Source organism: Acomys russatus, chromosome 12 (assembly GCF_903995435.1).
Source record: "Acomys russatus chromosome 12, mAcoRus1.1, whole genome shotgun sequence".
In the NCBI taxonomy this organism is placed as follows: domain Eukaryota; kingdom Metazoa; phylum Chordata; class Mammalia; order Rodentia; family Muridae; genus Acomys; species Acomys russatus.
Window position 1 is genome coordinate 54,855,736 of NC_067148.1, and position 14,197 is coordinate 54,869,932.

At 49.4% G+C, this 14,197-nt stretch overlaps 1 protein-coding gene across 2 annotated transcripts in view; it reads right to left on the minus strand.

Moving 5' to 3' along the window:
- Mtcl1 (microtubule crosslinking factor 1) overlaps nucleotides 1-13,111 on the minus strand; it is a 110,319-nt gene extending 97,208 nt beyond the window's left edge. For both annotated transcript variants that reach the window (XM_051154458.1, XM_051154459.1), the window contains exon 1: nucleotides 12,040-13,111. In XM_051154458.1, coding sequence (XP_051010415.1) covers nucleotides 12,040-13,068 — 1,029 coding nt within the window. In that variant the 5' untranslated portion in view covers nucleotides 13,069-13,111. The remainder of the gene's footprint in view (nucleotides 1-12,039) is intronic.
- Between the last annotated feature and the right edge of the window lie 1,086 nt (nucleotides 13,112-14,197).

Genomic DNA, 14,197 nt, shown 5'->3' on the forward strand with positions numbered 1-14,197 from the left:
TGAGCCAGACTCTAACAGGGGAGAGCTAGAAGGAGGCAGCTCCCCCACCACCACCAGCTCACCCCACTCCAGTCGGTACACAAAATGCCATGGCTCAAGGCCATACACGACAAAACAGCAAGGGACCACTGGAGATTGTCACAAGAGACGATAACACGTCACCAAGTATGCGACTCCTCACAGCTTCTATTTCCTTACATATCCAAAACTGTAATCCGCTCTGCAGACAACTATGCCTTCAGACTCAAACCAAAGGCACAGTTTAGGGACTAAGATGGACGAGACAGACCTTCCTCTCCACTGGACATGTTAGTAGGGCAATAACTGTTGACTGCCTGGAATTACAGCCAGCAAGCATCTCTAAAGCTGTTTCATGATACAAATGTCAACACCAAATGATTCCGATTGGAAACACGTTCCATTATTTCAAATACACAGAGTTTGTCTGGGTGTTTTTGCAGTCCCCTATCCCGCATTTCCCATACCTCCCCCTTTTACTATAAGGACGGGCACTGCACTTTATGAATACAAGAACATTACATAAAATTATAGCGTCCCGCCAGGTGGTGGGGGCGCACGCCTGTAATCCCAGCACTCGGGAGGCAGAGGCAGGTGGATCTCTGTGAGTTCGAGGCCAGCCTGGGTCTATAAAGTGAGTCCAGGACAGCCAAGGCTACACAGAGAAACCCTGTCTCAGGAAAAAAAAAAAATTATAGAGTCCACTGTTCCACACTGGGCACTGGCCTCAGGCCCTTTCAGAGATCAGCATGAATATCAAAACGAAATCAAACTAAGTTTCCCATGCCTCCAAACAAAACTGTGTTGTGATGTGACCTTCTGAAGAGTCGGCAGAGAGCCAGTTGCAATGCCATGGTAACAAGCTCCACCCCTATCCCCCACCCCCACCTCCCAACCCCGAGCTTTAATCTTTACAGGGAGGAGAGTAACCTGAGGTGACCTGATAGCGAATATGCTATTTTTTATGCCTCTGCCTCCTTAGTCCTGACTCCCGGGGAGAGAAAGCAACTTTGAAGCCCTCGGTCTGCTCTTTGCTCCCTGTTTCGGCTTTCTCCAGGCTTTCGCAATCCGTAAGATCAGCCTCAGCCCAAGGAACTATGAACAGCGGTGTGCTTGATTCCAGAACTGCAGATAAAACCATTTCCTAGACTGAGGTGTCGCCCCCCCCCCCAGCTCCGTCCCACCCTCCAGCCCACACTCCAGGAAGCATTATTATCACCTCAGTGGGTGGCTCCCCTCCCTGGATCCCAAACCCATTCTGATTCAGGTTTCCTCTGCCCAAATCCCCAAGCAATAAGCAAATCCTTCCAGGGCTCTTAGCTTCCCAGCAGGCCTCCAAATCCTTCCACCTGCAGGGTTATCCTTTAGTATGTAAATCAGATGACTCCACCCACTACAAAACCCTTCAGGACTTCTTCTCAGAGTCCTTCCCACCACTTCCTCAGGGCTCCTCAGGGCCTGCAGACCCAAAAAGTGTAAATACAATGGGGTTAGGACCCCCTGACTAGCCCCGGGGCGTACAGCTTTCCCTCCCTCTTTCCCTCTCTATCTCTGTCTCTCTCTCTCTTCCCCATCTTCTATTACCCACTTAGTATTATTTGTATTTTTGTTTTCATGTTTTTCAACCTACCCTTAAAGCACACTTTGAAAACCTGAAACCTTGTCTTCTGGCTTTCAAAAATATTTGTCTGGGGCCCCTCAAAAATATTTGTAGAGTGCTGGCCATGATGGCACACGCCTTTAATCCCAGCACTCCAGAGGCAGAGCCAGGTGGATCGCTGTGAGTTCGAGGCCAGCCTAGTCTACAAAGCAAGTCCCGGGCAGGCAAACATAACACAGAAAAACCCTGTCGGGAGGGGGCGGGTGTAAAATGAATATGGAGGAATATCCACAATGCTACAAAAGACCAAATCATGGAAACAATGGAACTCAAACTTAATTATAGCATTTTGTTGTTTTGCTTCAATGTTACAGTCTAATTAAGAAAAACCTGAGCCTGGCGTGGTGGCTCACACCTGTAATCCCAGCACTCAGAAGGCAGAGGCAGACGGATCGCTGTGAGTTCAAGGCCAGCCTGGTTTACAAAGGGAGTCCAGGAATAGTGAAGGCTACACAGAAAAACCCTGTCTCGAAAAACTGAAAGAGAGAGAGAGACAGAGAGACAGAGAGAGAGAGAGAAAGCCACCCCAAACAGTAAACTTAGCTGCAGAAAACAGAACATAAATCAGATTTTTTGAGAACGAGCTATTCAGCTATTCAAGGAGAACAGTAAGGAAAGTACTCTAGACATGTTCACAACTTGTTTAATAATTGGTGATTCAGATGTCTACAGAGTGAGAATGCTCAGTTCCTATGTATTTTGTTCTATTAGTGCTGAGGCCCAAGGAAAATAAACGCGCACCCACACTTGAACACCCTGAACAGCTCTCTGTCGCCTGCTGTTCACCTTGTTCTGGGGTTCCTGGGGTTCCCAATACCCTTCCTAATCCTGATGATTTGTTCTTCAAGCGGGGCATTTGTTTACAATAAAAACAAATTTTCCAAACAAGATTAGACTCTGTGATGTCTCTTTTTTCCTTTATCTTCCCTTCCTAGGTTTGGAGATAGGGGTTGGAAAGAAAGAAGTGAGGCTGAGCATGGTGGCGCATGCCTTTAATCCCAGGGTCTCTCTGGGTAGCCTTGGCTGTCCTGGACTCGCTTTGTAGACCAGGCCGGCCTCGAACTCACAGCAATCCACCTGCCTCTATCTCCCAAGCGCTGGGATTAAAGGCGTGTGCCACCACGCCTGGCTTTATATTTCTACTCTAATGTGTGGCATTGTATCCAAACAACTCAATTCTAATACAAGGTTTACTTTCAGTGCTTTGAAAGTGCTATTGCAGGCTGTTTAGGATAAGTAAGTTATACAAGTTGTTAGTTGATCAAATCATGGTCATATCAATTTCTAGTCCATTTTTATCACAACAATATACATCCTAGGTGTAACAGATAGAGATGATTCTATAGAAAGATAAGGTAGGATAGTTAGTTAAGGTCTTCACAAACCTCAGAGACCTACAGAATATGGTACTTAAAGATATTATTTTATTATTATATTATTATTATCATCATCATCATCATCATCATTATCATTATTTTAAAGATTCATTAACAATGACACAGGTTAACTTCTGGCAATACCCAGCCTACTTCAAAGAAGATGAGCATCAAAGAACCTCCTTATGGAATTGACTTCAAATGTGGCAAGCGAGCCACTGGGCAAAATGTTCTCATTTCTGCCACAGACAAAATTCTGCCTAAAAATCGACAAGTTTGAATGCAGGCAGAATTGATGGCCAAACTCTACCAAGACAGGGTAAGCAAGTCCTCAATATGTCTGTCAGATATATTGGGCCAGATGGCTGAAGATGATGCTCCGGTGTTACAGAGTTTTGGGTGACTGTTCAGGCAGCAAACTGTCTCTGTCATCGTCTCATTTGGGAAGCTGCCAACCTGCACTCCCTGCATACTCAGGTAATCAATTTCATTCCTTCTGAAGTCTCTGATGGGGATGAAGACCAGACAGTGTAGTTTTACAATTAAGCTTAGATGGTTAGGGGTTAAGATGTTTTTAGGTCTGGATAGGCGTTTTAATTTAATAATGATATGATAGATATTGATTTACATTCAGTATTTTAGACACACCAAGATAGGAAAGATGTTTTTTTCAAGGCTGCCGAATACAAATAGCCACAACACTGTGACTGTAATATTTACATGATTCCTTATTGTTTCATGTTCTCCTTGTTGCAGGTAGTTTATTGTATATGTGTGTAATGATATAAATATATATGTAAAAAATATTTCATTAAAAAAAAAAGAACAAATTATTCGATATCTGTACCCCAGCTTGATAAGACCCCGAATGGAAATAAATATCCCTAAAATGAGATTATCATGGATAAAGATGAATTAAAGGAAATAGTAGTGGGTACAATTGGTGGAAGACAGCCCTCCAACTTCAGCTTCTCACCATGGTCTTAGAAAACGGACATGGGAGGCCATCCCCCTATCCCAACCTGCAGCTGGTCCGCTAGCCAGCCAATCTACCCAAACTGATGAGTTCCAGCTTCTACAGGCGCATGCATGCATGTGTATGCCTGCCTGAGCACACACATGCAGCACGCACACACACACACACACACACACACACACACACACACACACACACGAAGCAAACTTCACTCACTTTCTAATGGTCAAATAAAAATCTCACCCTCTCACAGAATGTTCTATGTTAATGTTGAAAATACCACTATAAATCTAAACTATTCTGCCGAGAGTGTGGCCCATATCTTTAATCCTAGCACTCAGGAATCAGAGGTAGATGGATCTCTGTGAGTTCCAGGCCAAAAAATAAATAAACCCAAGACATTAATACGTGGAATTACCTGTAACGTTCTTTAAAACAGGGGTATAAGTAAGAAGATAGAAGACACAGTTCTCAGACAGATATAAATATATTCCCTGGTTTTCACATATTACAACAGAGGAACCTCATCCACCCTACTGCTGGCTAAGCTAGAGAGGTAAGTAAATAACCATTACCAGCTAAAAACAGTTTTAGATGTGCCTTCACCTCTGTCCATGAAAGTTCCTGAAAAGAAGCTGTGTCTGGGTATGAACAAAAAGCTCCTTGAAAGCCGGGTGTGGTGGCGCACGCCTTTAATCCCAGCACTCGGGAGGCAGAGGCAGGCGGATCGCTGTGAGTTCGAGGCCAGCCTGGTCTACAAAGCGAGTCCATGATGGTCAAGGCTACACAGAGAAACCCTGTCTCGAAAAACAAAAAAAACAAAAACAAAAAAAAAAAGCTCCTTGAAGGAGTCTGCCTGCAGAGTCTGATAGACAGATGGGAATTCCGGTCCTGGAGAGAGATTAGAACCTTGTGAATTCAGAGGCTAATTAATTACTTTACCTTGGGCTAGCAGTAGCCTTCTGGAACCCCCATTAAACCTCATAATAATAAATAAAAACCTCCTGAAAGCTATTAACTTAGCGGAACACTGGCTTCCAGGAAATCAAGATCTTAAGCATCTTGGGCCTATAGACAAATGCCTCCCATCTGGCTGTCCCCGCCTCTCTGGTGTACCCACCAATTCGTCATGAAGTTGCCTTGACATGTGACTTAAATGTTCTGAAAAGCTGTAAAAAAAAAAAAACCCTGTAAAAGTGCTTTCACATTGGAACACAGAATCTGGGGTAACCTACATCTGTGCTCCTGAACCACGATCACTCAAAATGGCTCCAGAATAAACTGCTTCATATTCCCTCAAAGATGAACGTGGTGGTCTTTATGTCGACACCTCCTAATCACTGAACAGGCCATGTGTAAACAGATAGCTTTATTTTGGACACAAATAATCACCAACATTATTCGTAGAACTGAAAAGAAACTAGAAAAAGACCAGAATTATTTTTATTCAACCACTGCTTTCATAACCCCATATTTTACACAGACTTCTGGAACAGAGGTTTCCTATATTGTGCACTAACCCTAAAATTGCTAACCCTAAAATCAGCCTCCACTTTTAGATACAAAGAAACCAAACTGAGGGCAGAGCCTGTAATCTATCCAGGCTCTCACAGCTAATAAAGGAAGCCAGACTGCAAACATGGCTGTCTGCTACCACAGACACTCAACCTTCTAGTAAGTGCAAAAGAGCAACAAATTAGCTGTTGCAAGCAGGGCAGGTGAAGCCATAGCAAACCTGCAATTGCACTTTTTCTCCGCGCCCCCCCCCCCCCACCAGGTATTGTTTCTCTGTGTAACCTTGGCTGTCCTGTACTCTCTTTGTAGACCAAGCTGGCCACAAACTCACATCCACCTGCTCCTGCCTCCCAGAGTGCTGGGATTAAGGGCATGCACGATCATGTCCAGCGCAATTGTACTTTTAAAAGCCCAACATCCGTGTAAAACTAAGAAAAGTCGCCTAGCAATTAGAGCCTGAGAGTGGATGGCCAGCATCCACATCCACGAGAGCAACTGGTACTCAAGAAAACACTACAGCAGCCAGTGAAGAGGTTTCAAAAACCAGGAACCTGGCTGGGCCTCGTGGTGCACGCCTTTAATCCCAGCATTTGGGAGGCAGAGGCAGGCGGATCTCTGTGAGTTCGAGGCCAGCCTGGTCTACAAAGAGAGTCTAGGACAGCCAAGGCTACACAGAGAAACCCTGTCTTGAAAACAAAACAAAACAAACAAACCAGGAACCTGAGAGTTCAAATGCCTTCCTGCCACAGCAGGTCTGCTTCAAAGATAAACTGAGGCTGGCGTTTGAACATTCCCCATGGCCTGGAAAAACGTGATCTTCAGGTCTAGTGAAAGTCAGTTACCACAGAGGCAAATGAATAATCTTGTATGTTGGTGGCAGCAACATGGCTTGAAGCACAGAGGTACTGTTATTTGGACTGAGGTCATGGTGGCTTGTGATTTTCTAACTAACACTCATTATCTTAACTTACTGAGGACAGGCTAAACTTTGGAAGACAGTTTGTTCCTGAACCTTAAAGGCGTCTGCCGTCCTTTAAAAAATGTAAGAAAAGCAAACAAAGCAGAACATGCAGTGTTCCTGGTAGATATAATCTCAATATAGTTAGTCAAGTGAAAATGCTGAGGTCTCCTCCACACAAATTTCTTTATTTCTTTTTGAAATTTACTTAGCTGAGCAGTGGTGGTGCACACCTGTAATCCCAGCACTTGCAGCTGGATCGCTGTGACTTCCAGGCCAGCCTGGTGTACAGAACACATTGCAGGACAGCCAAGGGCTACTCAGAGAAACTTTGTCTCAAAAAACAAAACAAAAAGATTTACTATTTTTGTCTTGCTTTTGTTTTTTGAGACAGGGTTTCTCTGTGTGTGTATCCTTGGCTGTCCTAGGCTCACTTTGTAGATCAAGCTGGCTTAGAACTCACAGCAATCCACCTGCCTCTGCCTCCTGAGTGCTGGATTTAAAGGGGTGTGCCACCATGCCTGGCATTTACGTGTACCTGCCTGCATGAGTTTATGTGAGCCGTGTGTGTGCAGTTACCTTCAGAACAGAAGCTATGGTGAGCTGCCTGATGTGGGTGCTGGAAATGGAACCCAAATACTGTCACACACGGGAATGATAACAGACATTAAATTTAATAAACACCAAATACAAAGAATTATGAGTGTCACCTATGCAGGTGACTAAAACAACAATTTTGTCCATAAAAACCAAACCCAGCATTTCTTGGTATAATTAACCAGAACCCTAGATCATACTAACAATTATATTCGAATCTCCATCTCTCTTAATCAAAGATTAATGGCATATATGTGTGAAATGCCATAATGAAATCCTTCCATCACTTTGTAGGTGAACTTAAAAAGCTCAAGACATCTACATGGGCATTAATAGTTCCTTGTAAACAGACCCTGTGGGAACACAAACAGTCCGTTAGTTACTGTTGCAATACTCTTCTCTTCTGGGAGTTTAAGGCAGAACCTGCTGTCTTTTGTCATATAGAAATAATCCGCCTCATTTCCTCTGGGACAATGGAAATGTTCTGTGCAGAGGACCAGCTGTAGCTGAGCAGGCCCAGGGACTGCTACTATTGTTTACCAAGTGACAGTCCAGCCGGCAGCTGAGTGGCTACTGTCCTGGACCACAGCATCTTGCCACCTAGGCTTAGCATACTGGTGTTTCAAGGCTGAATAAAGAATGCCTATGGGAGGAGGGGGCGGCAAGATGGGGGGAGGAGCTAAGGAAAACTCCATGTAAACACCCAAGACACAGAAAAAGAAGGTGAGGAGAGGAGAAGGGAGGAGGAATGGCTCCCCAGAGGCTAAGATGGTGCTTCTTGCCCACCACTCCACCCTCAGGTCATGCAGAGCACCTGGCAGCCAAATGGAATAGAACATGTCAGCCTGAAACTAAAGATCTCACCAAACCTCAAGGGCTGGAGGTGTTCTCAGTGTGGCCTGTCTTTTTAATACACGTGACAAGGCCTCAATCCCTGAAACCTAAAGCATCAATAATCCCTCTTAAGAAATCGCTCCAAAACCGGAAGTGGTGGCCCACGCCTTTTAATCCCAGCACGCCTTTTAATCCCAGCACTCGGGAGGCAGAGGCAGGCAGATTGCTGTGTGTTTGAGGCCAGCCTGATCTACAAAGTGAGTCCAGGACAGCCAAGGCTACACAGAGAAACCCTGTCTCGAAAAATGAAAGAAAAAAGAAGAAGAAAAAGGAGAAGAAGGAAAGAAATAAAGAGAGAGTGAAAGAAAGAAAATAACAGTGAGACAGCTGAGCAGAAAGAAACAGTCCTTCCAAGCTAGGCGTGGTGGCGCAGGCCTTTAATCCCAGCACTCGGGAGGCAGAGGCAGGCAGATCGCTATGAGTTCAAGGCCAGCCTGGTCAACAAAGTGAGTCCAGGACAGCCAAGGCTACACAGAGAAACCCTGTCTCGGAAAAGAAAGAAAGAAAGAAAGAAACAGCCCTTCCTACCAGAACACTGTGCCACCATGCAGGACATCAGGATGGGGTGTCCACTGTCCGGGGGCCAGACTGTGAGCACACCACAGTAAAAAGGTAAGACTGCTTAAGAGCGGCTTCAAGCCCAGCCAATGAACGTAGAAACGGAGGGCATAATTAATTTGTTGACAATGAGCAGCCCTGCTTGTCTGACTGTCCCAGAGAACTCAAGCAAAACGCCAGGCAGGGAGGAACTGAGCTGTCAGATCATTTTTTTTTCTTGTGGAAGTCAGCCCTCAGCACTAAGAAACTTGCCCGGATCTGTCTGAGAAAGACCCAAAGGCAATGGATACCTAGGCTTGTCTTAATTTCTGAGTATTATCTGTGAGCTCATCAGAGGTCAAAGGACACCCGCCGTGCGGTTCTGCTTGTATTTTCATGCAGAAGCCAGCCTCCTGGACTGGGGCATTTATGCTTTTTTCATCTAATTACCCAGTGCCCTTTGATGAAGGACCAGACATAGGGTTAGGGATGACTCCACATGCTCCATGCAGCAGAAGAGAAAGAATGCCAATCCAAGAAATGTCAACCTTATTTTCCTATTCCAGACTTCTTTTGGTCAACTGTGGAAGTTCTGCACTGGGATGGCAACGGCGCTCTCTCTCTCTCTCTCTGTCTGTCTGTCTGTCTGTCTGTCTGTCTCTCTCTCTCTCTCTCTCTCTCTCTCTCTCTCTCGCTCTCTGGAATCACATAAGACCCTCCAGAATGTATAGACGTAAAATCTTTGTACCAAAGTTCTTATTGGCGGACACTGGTACGGAGAGATGCTGCGTTCCAATCATCTCTGGAGTTCTGTGCAACAAGAGCACACACTTCTCTACCACAGGAGGGGGGTGGGCAGGTACCCTAGTGCAACATCAATAAGCAAAAGGCAAAATTAAGTTTGTAGCATGAACATTTTGCCTACCATGTACCAAAAAAAAAAAGGAATGACTATGGTCCACACTTCTTCCGGTTTGCAGAGACACAGTCTAAGCCAATTTCTAACCAATTGGGCAGACTCGCTGACCTGTGGGAGTGTCCCTTAGGGTTGTTAATCTTTTGAAAGTTGCACTACTATAAAACAGACTTCTGGAGGAGCCGGCCCATGCGTGGCATACATACTCAGACAATTACTCTGGCTTCCTGCTCTCCTTCAGATCCCCTGTAACCAATTCTCTCTCCTGCTGTCCAAAGAAAGGCTCAGCAAACAGATGGCCAGGACACTTTCTCCCCGGGGAAGCAGCAACTGAATATTTCTTGTAAATCAAACGTTACCAGTGGGGTTTCATTTTTGTTTGGTTGGGGTTTTTTTTTTTGGGGGGGGGGGTGTTTTTTGAGACAGGGTTTCTCTATGTAGCCTTGGCTGCCCTGGACTCGATTTGTAGACCAGTCTGGCTTTGAACTCACAGAGATCCACCTGCCTCTGCCTCTGGCTCTGTTGGGATTAAAGCGTAGCCACCGTGGGATTTCTATGGCCCTTCAAACACAGACCAGTGAGAGATAATTCATTATGAGCCTTTCACCTGAGAAGAAAACAGAGGTAAAGGAGCTAAGAGGCAGTGAATGATGTACATTGTCCATGCAGGCTTACACAGGGCAAAGAGAAAGGAGCACCACTTTTGGGGGAGGGGGTTAAAGTAACCCTGGGCAATATTTAGCATCCTGCCTGAGGAACTCAAGATGTGATAAAAATTAACAGGTTTGGGAGGTGTAGGGCAGTAGCACAGATCCTCCTCAGAGTGCTTGGTCCCTGTTCTACACCTAGCATGATAGGATGTGGAGGATGTTGGCCAAATCCATGTTCCATGTTATGAAGGGCCAACGAGGTGTCAAATACACTGTATCAGATTCCAGTGTCAGACAGCTGGTAAGTTCATTCACTGGGGATCTACCCATGTGTTTAAACCAAGTACGTAGGCAAGGCAAATACGCAGTTATCCAAGAATTAACTTAGAAATGGCGTCTGTGTAAGTTGCTTCCTCTGAGATCAAGGGTGCGGGGACAAACACGCTTTCTTAAAAAAACAACAACAACAACTCCATTTTCTGTTGCTCAGTTGGATTCCTGCGATCGGAACTACTGCAGGTCACAGGCCATGGGTTAAGCTTACAGCTGGGGCTGCAAGAGCAAGGTTCCCATTTCCCAGGCTGCAGGACCCCGCATTCACCAGGCAGCTGCATAGTGAGTGCTGCTGGCAGGAGAGCCACACACCACGTAGCTGCCTTTTCTGTCCACACCTTTGAAATGCTCCCTGCTATCTATTACATAAGACCAAGGGACAAAGCAAATGCACTATCAGAGGCCTCCCCTAGCGCTCTGTTCTCGCTTCAGCTGGCCTTGCTTTGAAGAAGATAACCTAACTGCTGGACTCAAAAGTAACTTCTGACAAATGGTATGTGTTCAGAGGACCCACAGTTACGGCGTTAATTCCAGCTTGAACTGTACATCACATTACCCATCACCTTTAAAACCTGAACCTCCCCCCCCCCCCCAGCCACAACACGGGGCCTCAGGCAGGCAGGTTCACCACCTGCTCACAGGACAGCTCAAATTACATAACCCGCTGGATGAACCGTGGCCCCTGGCCTTGTGAGGGATCCAGTCAACAAGATCTTGACAGATTTACCTTCCTGGAGTTATTTGCTAGCCAGAGGATTACAACAAATTAGGTCACTTTCACTACCATGCCCCTTGGTTTTCTCTTACCGAATCACCTCAACTGTCTTTACAACACTGTCTAAACATTCTGCTCCGCAGGCCCGCCCTGTAGAAGGAACATGGAGCCGATTATCCATCCCAGCGCTAACAAGATAAGACCACTGGCAGCAGGCCCCATTGGAGAACACTCAGGCGTAGGGGAGGCTGCAGTTCCTTCGAAAGAGCTGTGTCCTCTCCTGACACCTCTTTTGAAAACCTAATCGTAGTCACTTACAAAAGGCCGCACACAAAGAAACACTGCTGTCCCTGAACACAGGCCACAAAGTTCATGGCACTTTTTTTGGGTTTTAATTTTGTTTCTCACTAATGACCAGCCCGTCTCCACTTTGCCCCAAAGCCACGGAGAAAACAGAAAAGAGCCTGAACTCTTAGGAGGACCTGCGGATTAAGTCTGGCACCTGAAAAATCACACTGCACACACGGGCACGTGTAGAGTCACAGCTGGGCATCTAGATAAGCCTCCTCAACAGGTGACAGTGCAGGGATCAATGTATTCAAAACGATTTATAGCCACCCAAAAAGCATCAGCAGAGACAGGCCAAGACTTCTGAAAACACTAAGAGCAAAGGGGAAAAAAATACAAACAACAACAACAAAACAGACCTACAGGTCCTGTCACAAGTTTGGGATTTAGTTACCAGAAGAAGCTAGTGGATTTGGGTAGCAGTGAGGTGCAGAGAAGGGGTAAGGAGTTAATGAGGCCACCAGGAGATGGGCTCGCCGAACCCCAGGGAAGCCAGAGGATCTAGAATCGGCCTCAGAGACACCTGCCACCCCAGCGGCCGCTCACCTTGAGGTAGTCGTTCTCCGAGCGCAGTTCCTCCATCTCCCTCAGCAGCTCCTCTTCCTCAGCCACCACCAACAGCCGAGGCTGTTCGCCCAAGCTAGGCTCCTTGAGGGTCCCGAGAATCGTCCGCTCCGGTGGCACTCGGCCCTCAACATCCTCCTGAGAAAAGGGTCCCAGGGACCCTGAGGAGACCCCGCCTGGGCTACTTCGGCCCCCGAGACAGGCACCAGCAACAGGGGGCGCCGTGAGCAGCGCAGGGGGCTCAGGGCTGCCCGGCGGCGGCACACGGGGTCCCGAGATTGGTGTGGGTGCTCCGCGCATGGGTTCCCGGTCACTGGAGCCAGTGCCGGACTCCGCATCGCTGCTGGCGGCGGGCAGCAGGCGCTGCTCATCAGACAAGGGTTCGGAGGCACAGTCGGAGAGATCCGAGCTGCTGTCGGTGTGGCTGACACGCGAGCCGGCCACCGAGGTCACAGAGAGGGTCACGGCGGGGACCCGAGCAGCCGGTGCCGAGGGTCCGACAGTGCGAGCTGGAGGCGTCCCGGGGCTCCGCTTGGGTTTTCGGCCCTTCGCGACCGCAGGCGGCAGCTCGGCCCCAGCCGACCTCCCGACCCGGGACAGTGGCTCCGCGGGCCCGGCGCGCGCAGCCCTCCTAGTCCCCGGGGCGGCCTTGGCGCCACCAGCCGCCCTGGCTCCGGCGCCCGGCGGCGGCTTGTCCTTCGCGCCCGGGACTACGCCGCTGCGTCGGGAGAGGCGACCGGGTGCGGCCGGGGGCCCGGGCGACGGCGGCGCCTTCCCAGCGAGGCTGGGCGAGCGGGGGGCGGCGGGAGTCGGGGCACGGCCCGCAGAGGAGGTGGCCGTGGCGGGCCGCGTGTGCAGGTCCTTGAGGAAGGGTCTGGCGGGCGAAGGTGCGCGGTGAAGCCGCCTCCTCTCCGCCAGCGGGTGCAGGTGGTGGTGGCGGTGATGCTGGCCGGCTGGCTGCGGCTTGGTGTCCGGGGCGCCGCCGCCCGCGGGGCCGTTCAGAGTCTCCATGGCCCGGGCGGCGGCCGCGATCCGCAGCTCAGGCGGCAGATGCTCCGGGCGGCGGCGGCGGCGGCGGTGTGCAGCCTCTCCGCGCGCCCGGTCATCACTGACCCCCTGCCCCGCCCGGCGTGCGCCCAGCGCTCCCGCCGTCCCCCTCCCCCGCACTCAGCCGACCCGGGGGAGTTTCTCCCCTGGCTCAGGTCCACGGCGCGCCGGTTCTCCTGGCACAGCCGCCGCGGCCGCTCGCATCCCCTGCACCGTGCCTTCAGAGCTCTGAGGCTGCCTCCGTGGCCTCACACAAAAACACTTGTCTGGTGGCGCGCGCGGGGCTCCCGCGGTCCGCTCCCCGCCCACTGCCAGTCCGCAGGGATCAGTAGCCACCGCTTCTACCCGGCGGCTCAGGCGGAGAGGAGCAGCACGCGCGTACCCCTCCGTCCAGAGCCGGGCGCGCTCGCCCCGCCTACTGCCAGCCGGCCGAGGAGAGGGCGGGGCGGGCAGGAGGGCGGGGCTAGAGCTCCGGGGGCTCAGAGCCTTCCTGCCCACGAGCCATCGCCGCCTAGGACCACTTTTTGCCTTTCCCTGTACTGGGGCTACCAGCCAGTGTTGGCTAAGGAAGGGAAGAAGCCAGGATGACAGGAGGGAAGAGGGCGGGCATCGGGCACTTGGGGACACTGAAGGTGCGGGGTGTGTGGCGGGCTTCTCTGCATGCCAGCTTTCTTTCCGTTCGTCCCAGCCCCCTCTATCCGACTCCTGCCTCCCTCTTCGTTTTGCTCCCCAGTGCTTCTTTAACGCTCACTGGTACCGGATGCAGCGTCAAGGCCCGCACAGCGCTCCACAGTTGGCACCCCCAAGTGGCCTGGGCAGCTCCGAGAGGGAGGAGCCGCTGTAGAAATAGGAGAAGCAGCTCGCCAAGCTTGAGGTCTGAAAGGGAGCTGACATTTATAGTTACAGCGGCCTTGAGCCAGTCGCTGCTGCTACACGCTTTATCGTACTGGTAACAGTCCCGAATTGGAAATCCTGTCTTTAGAATGAGACACCAGAGCGGGGAGGTGAAGCCGCTTGTCTGAACTTCCGTGGCTGAGCCGGCATTCAAACCTAGGTCATCAGGACTCTCAGCCGGATGCGTTCGCCTTAGAGC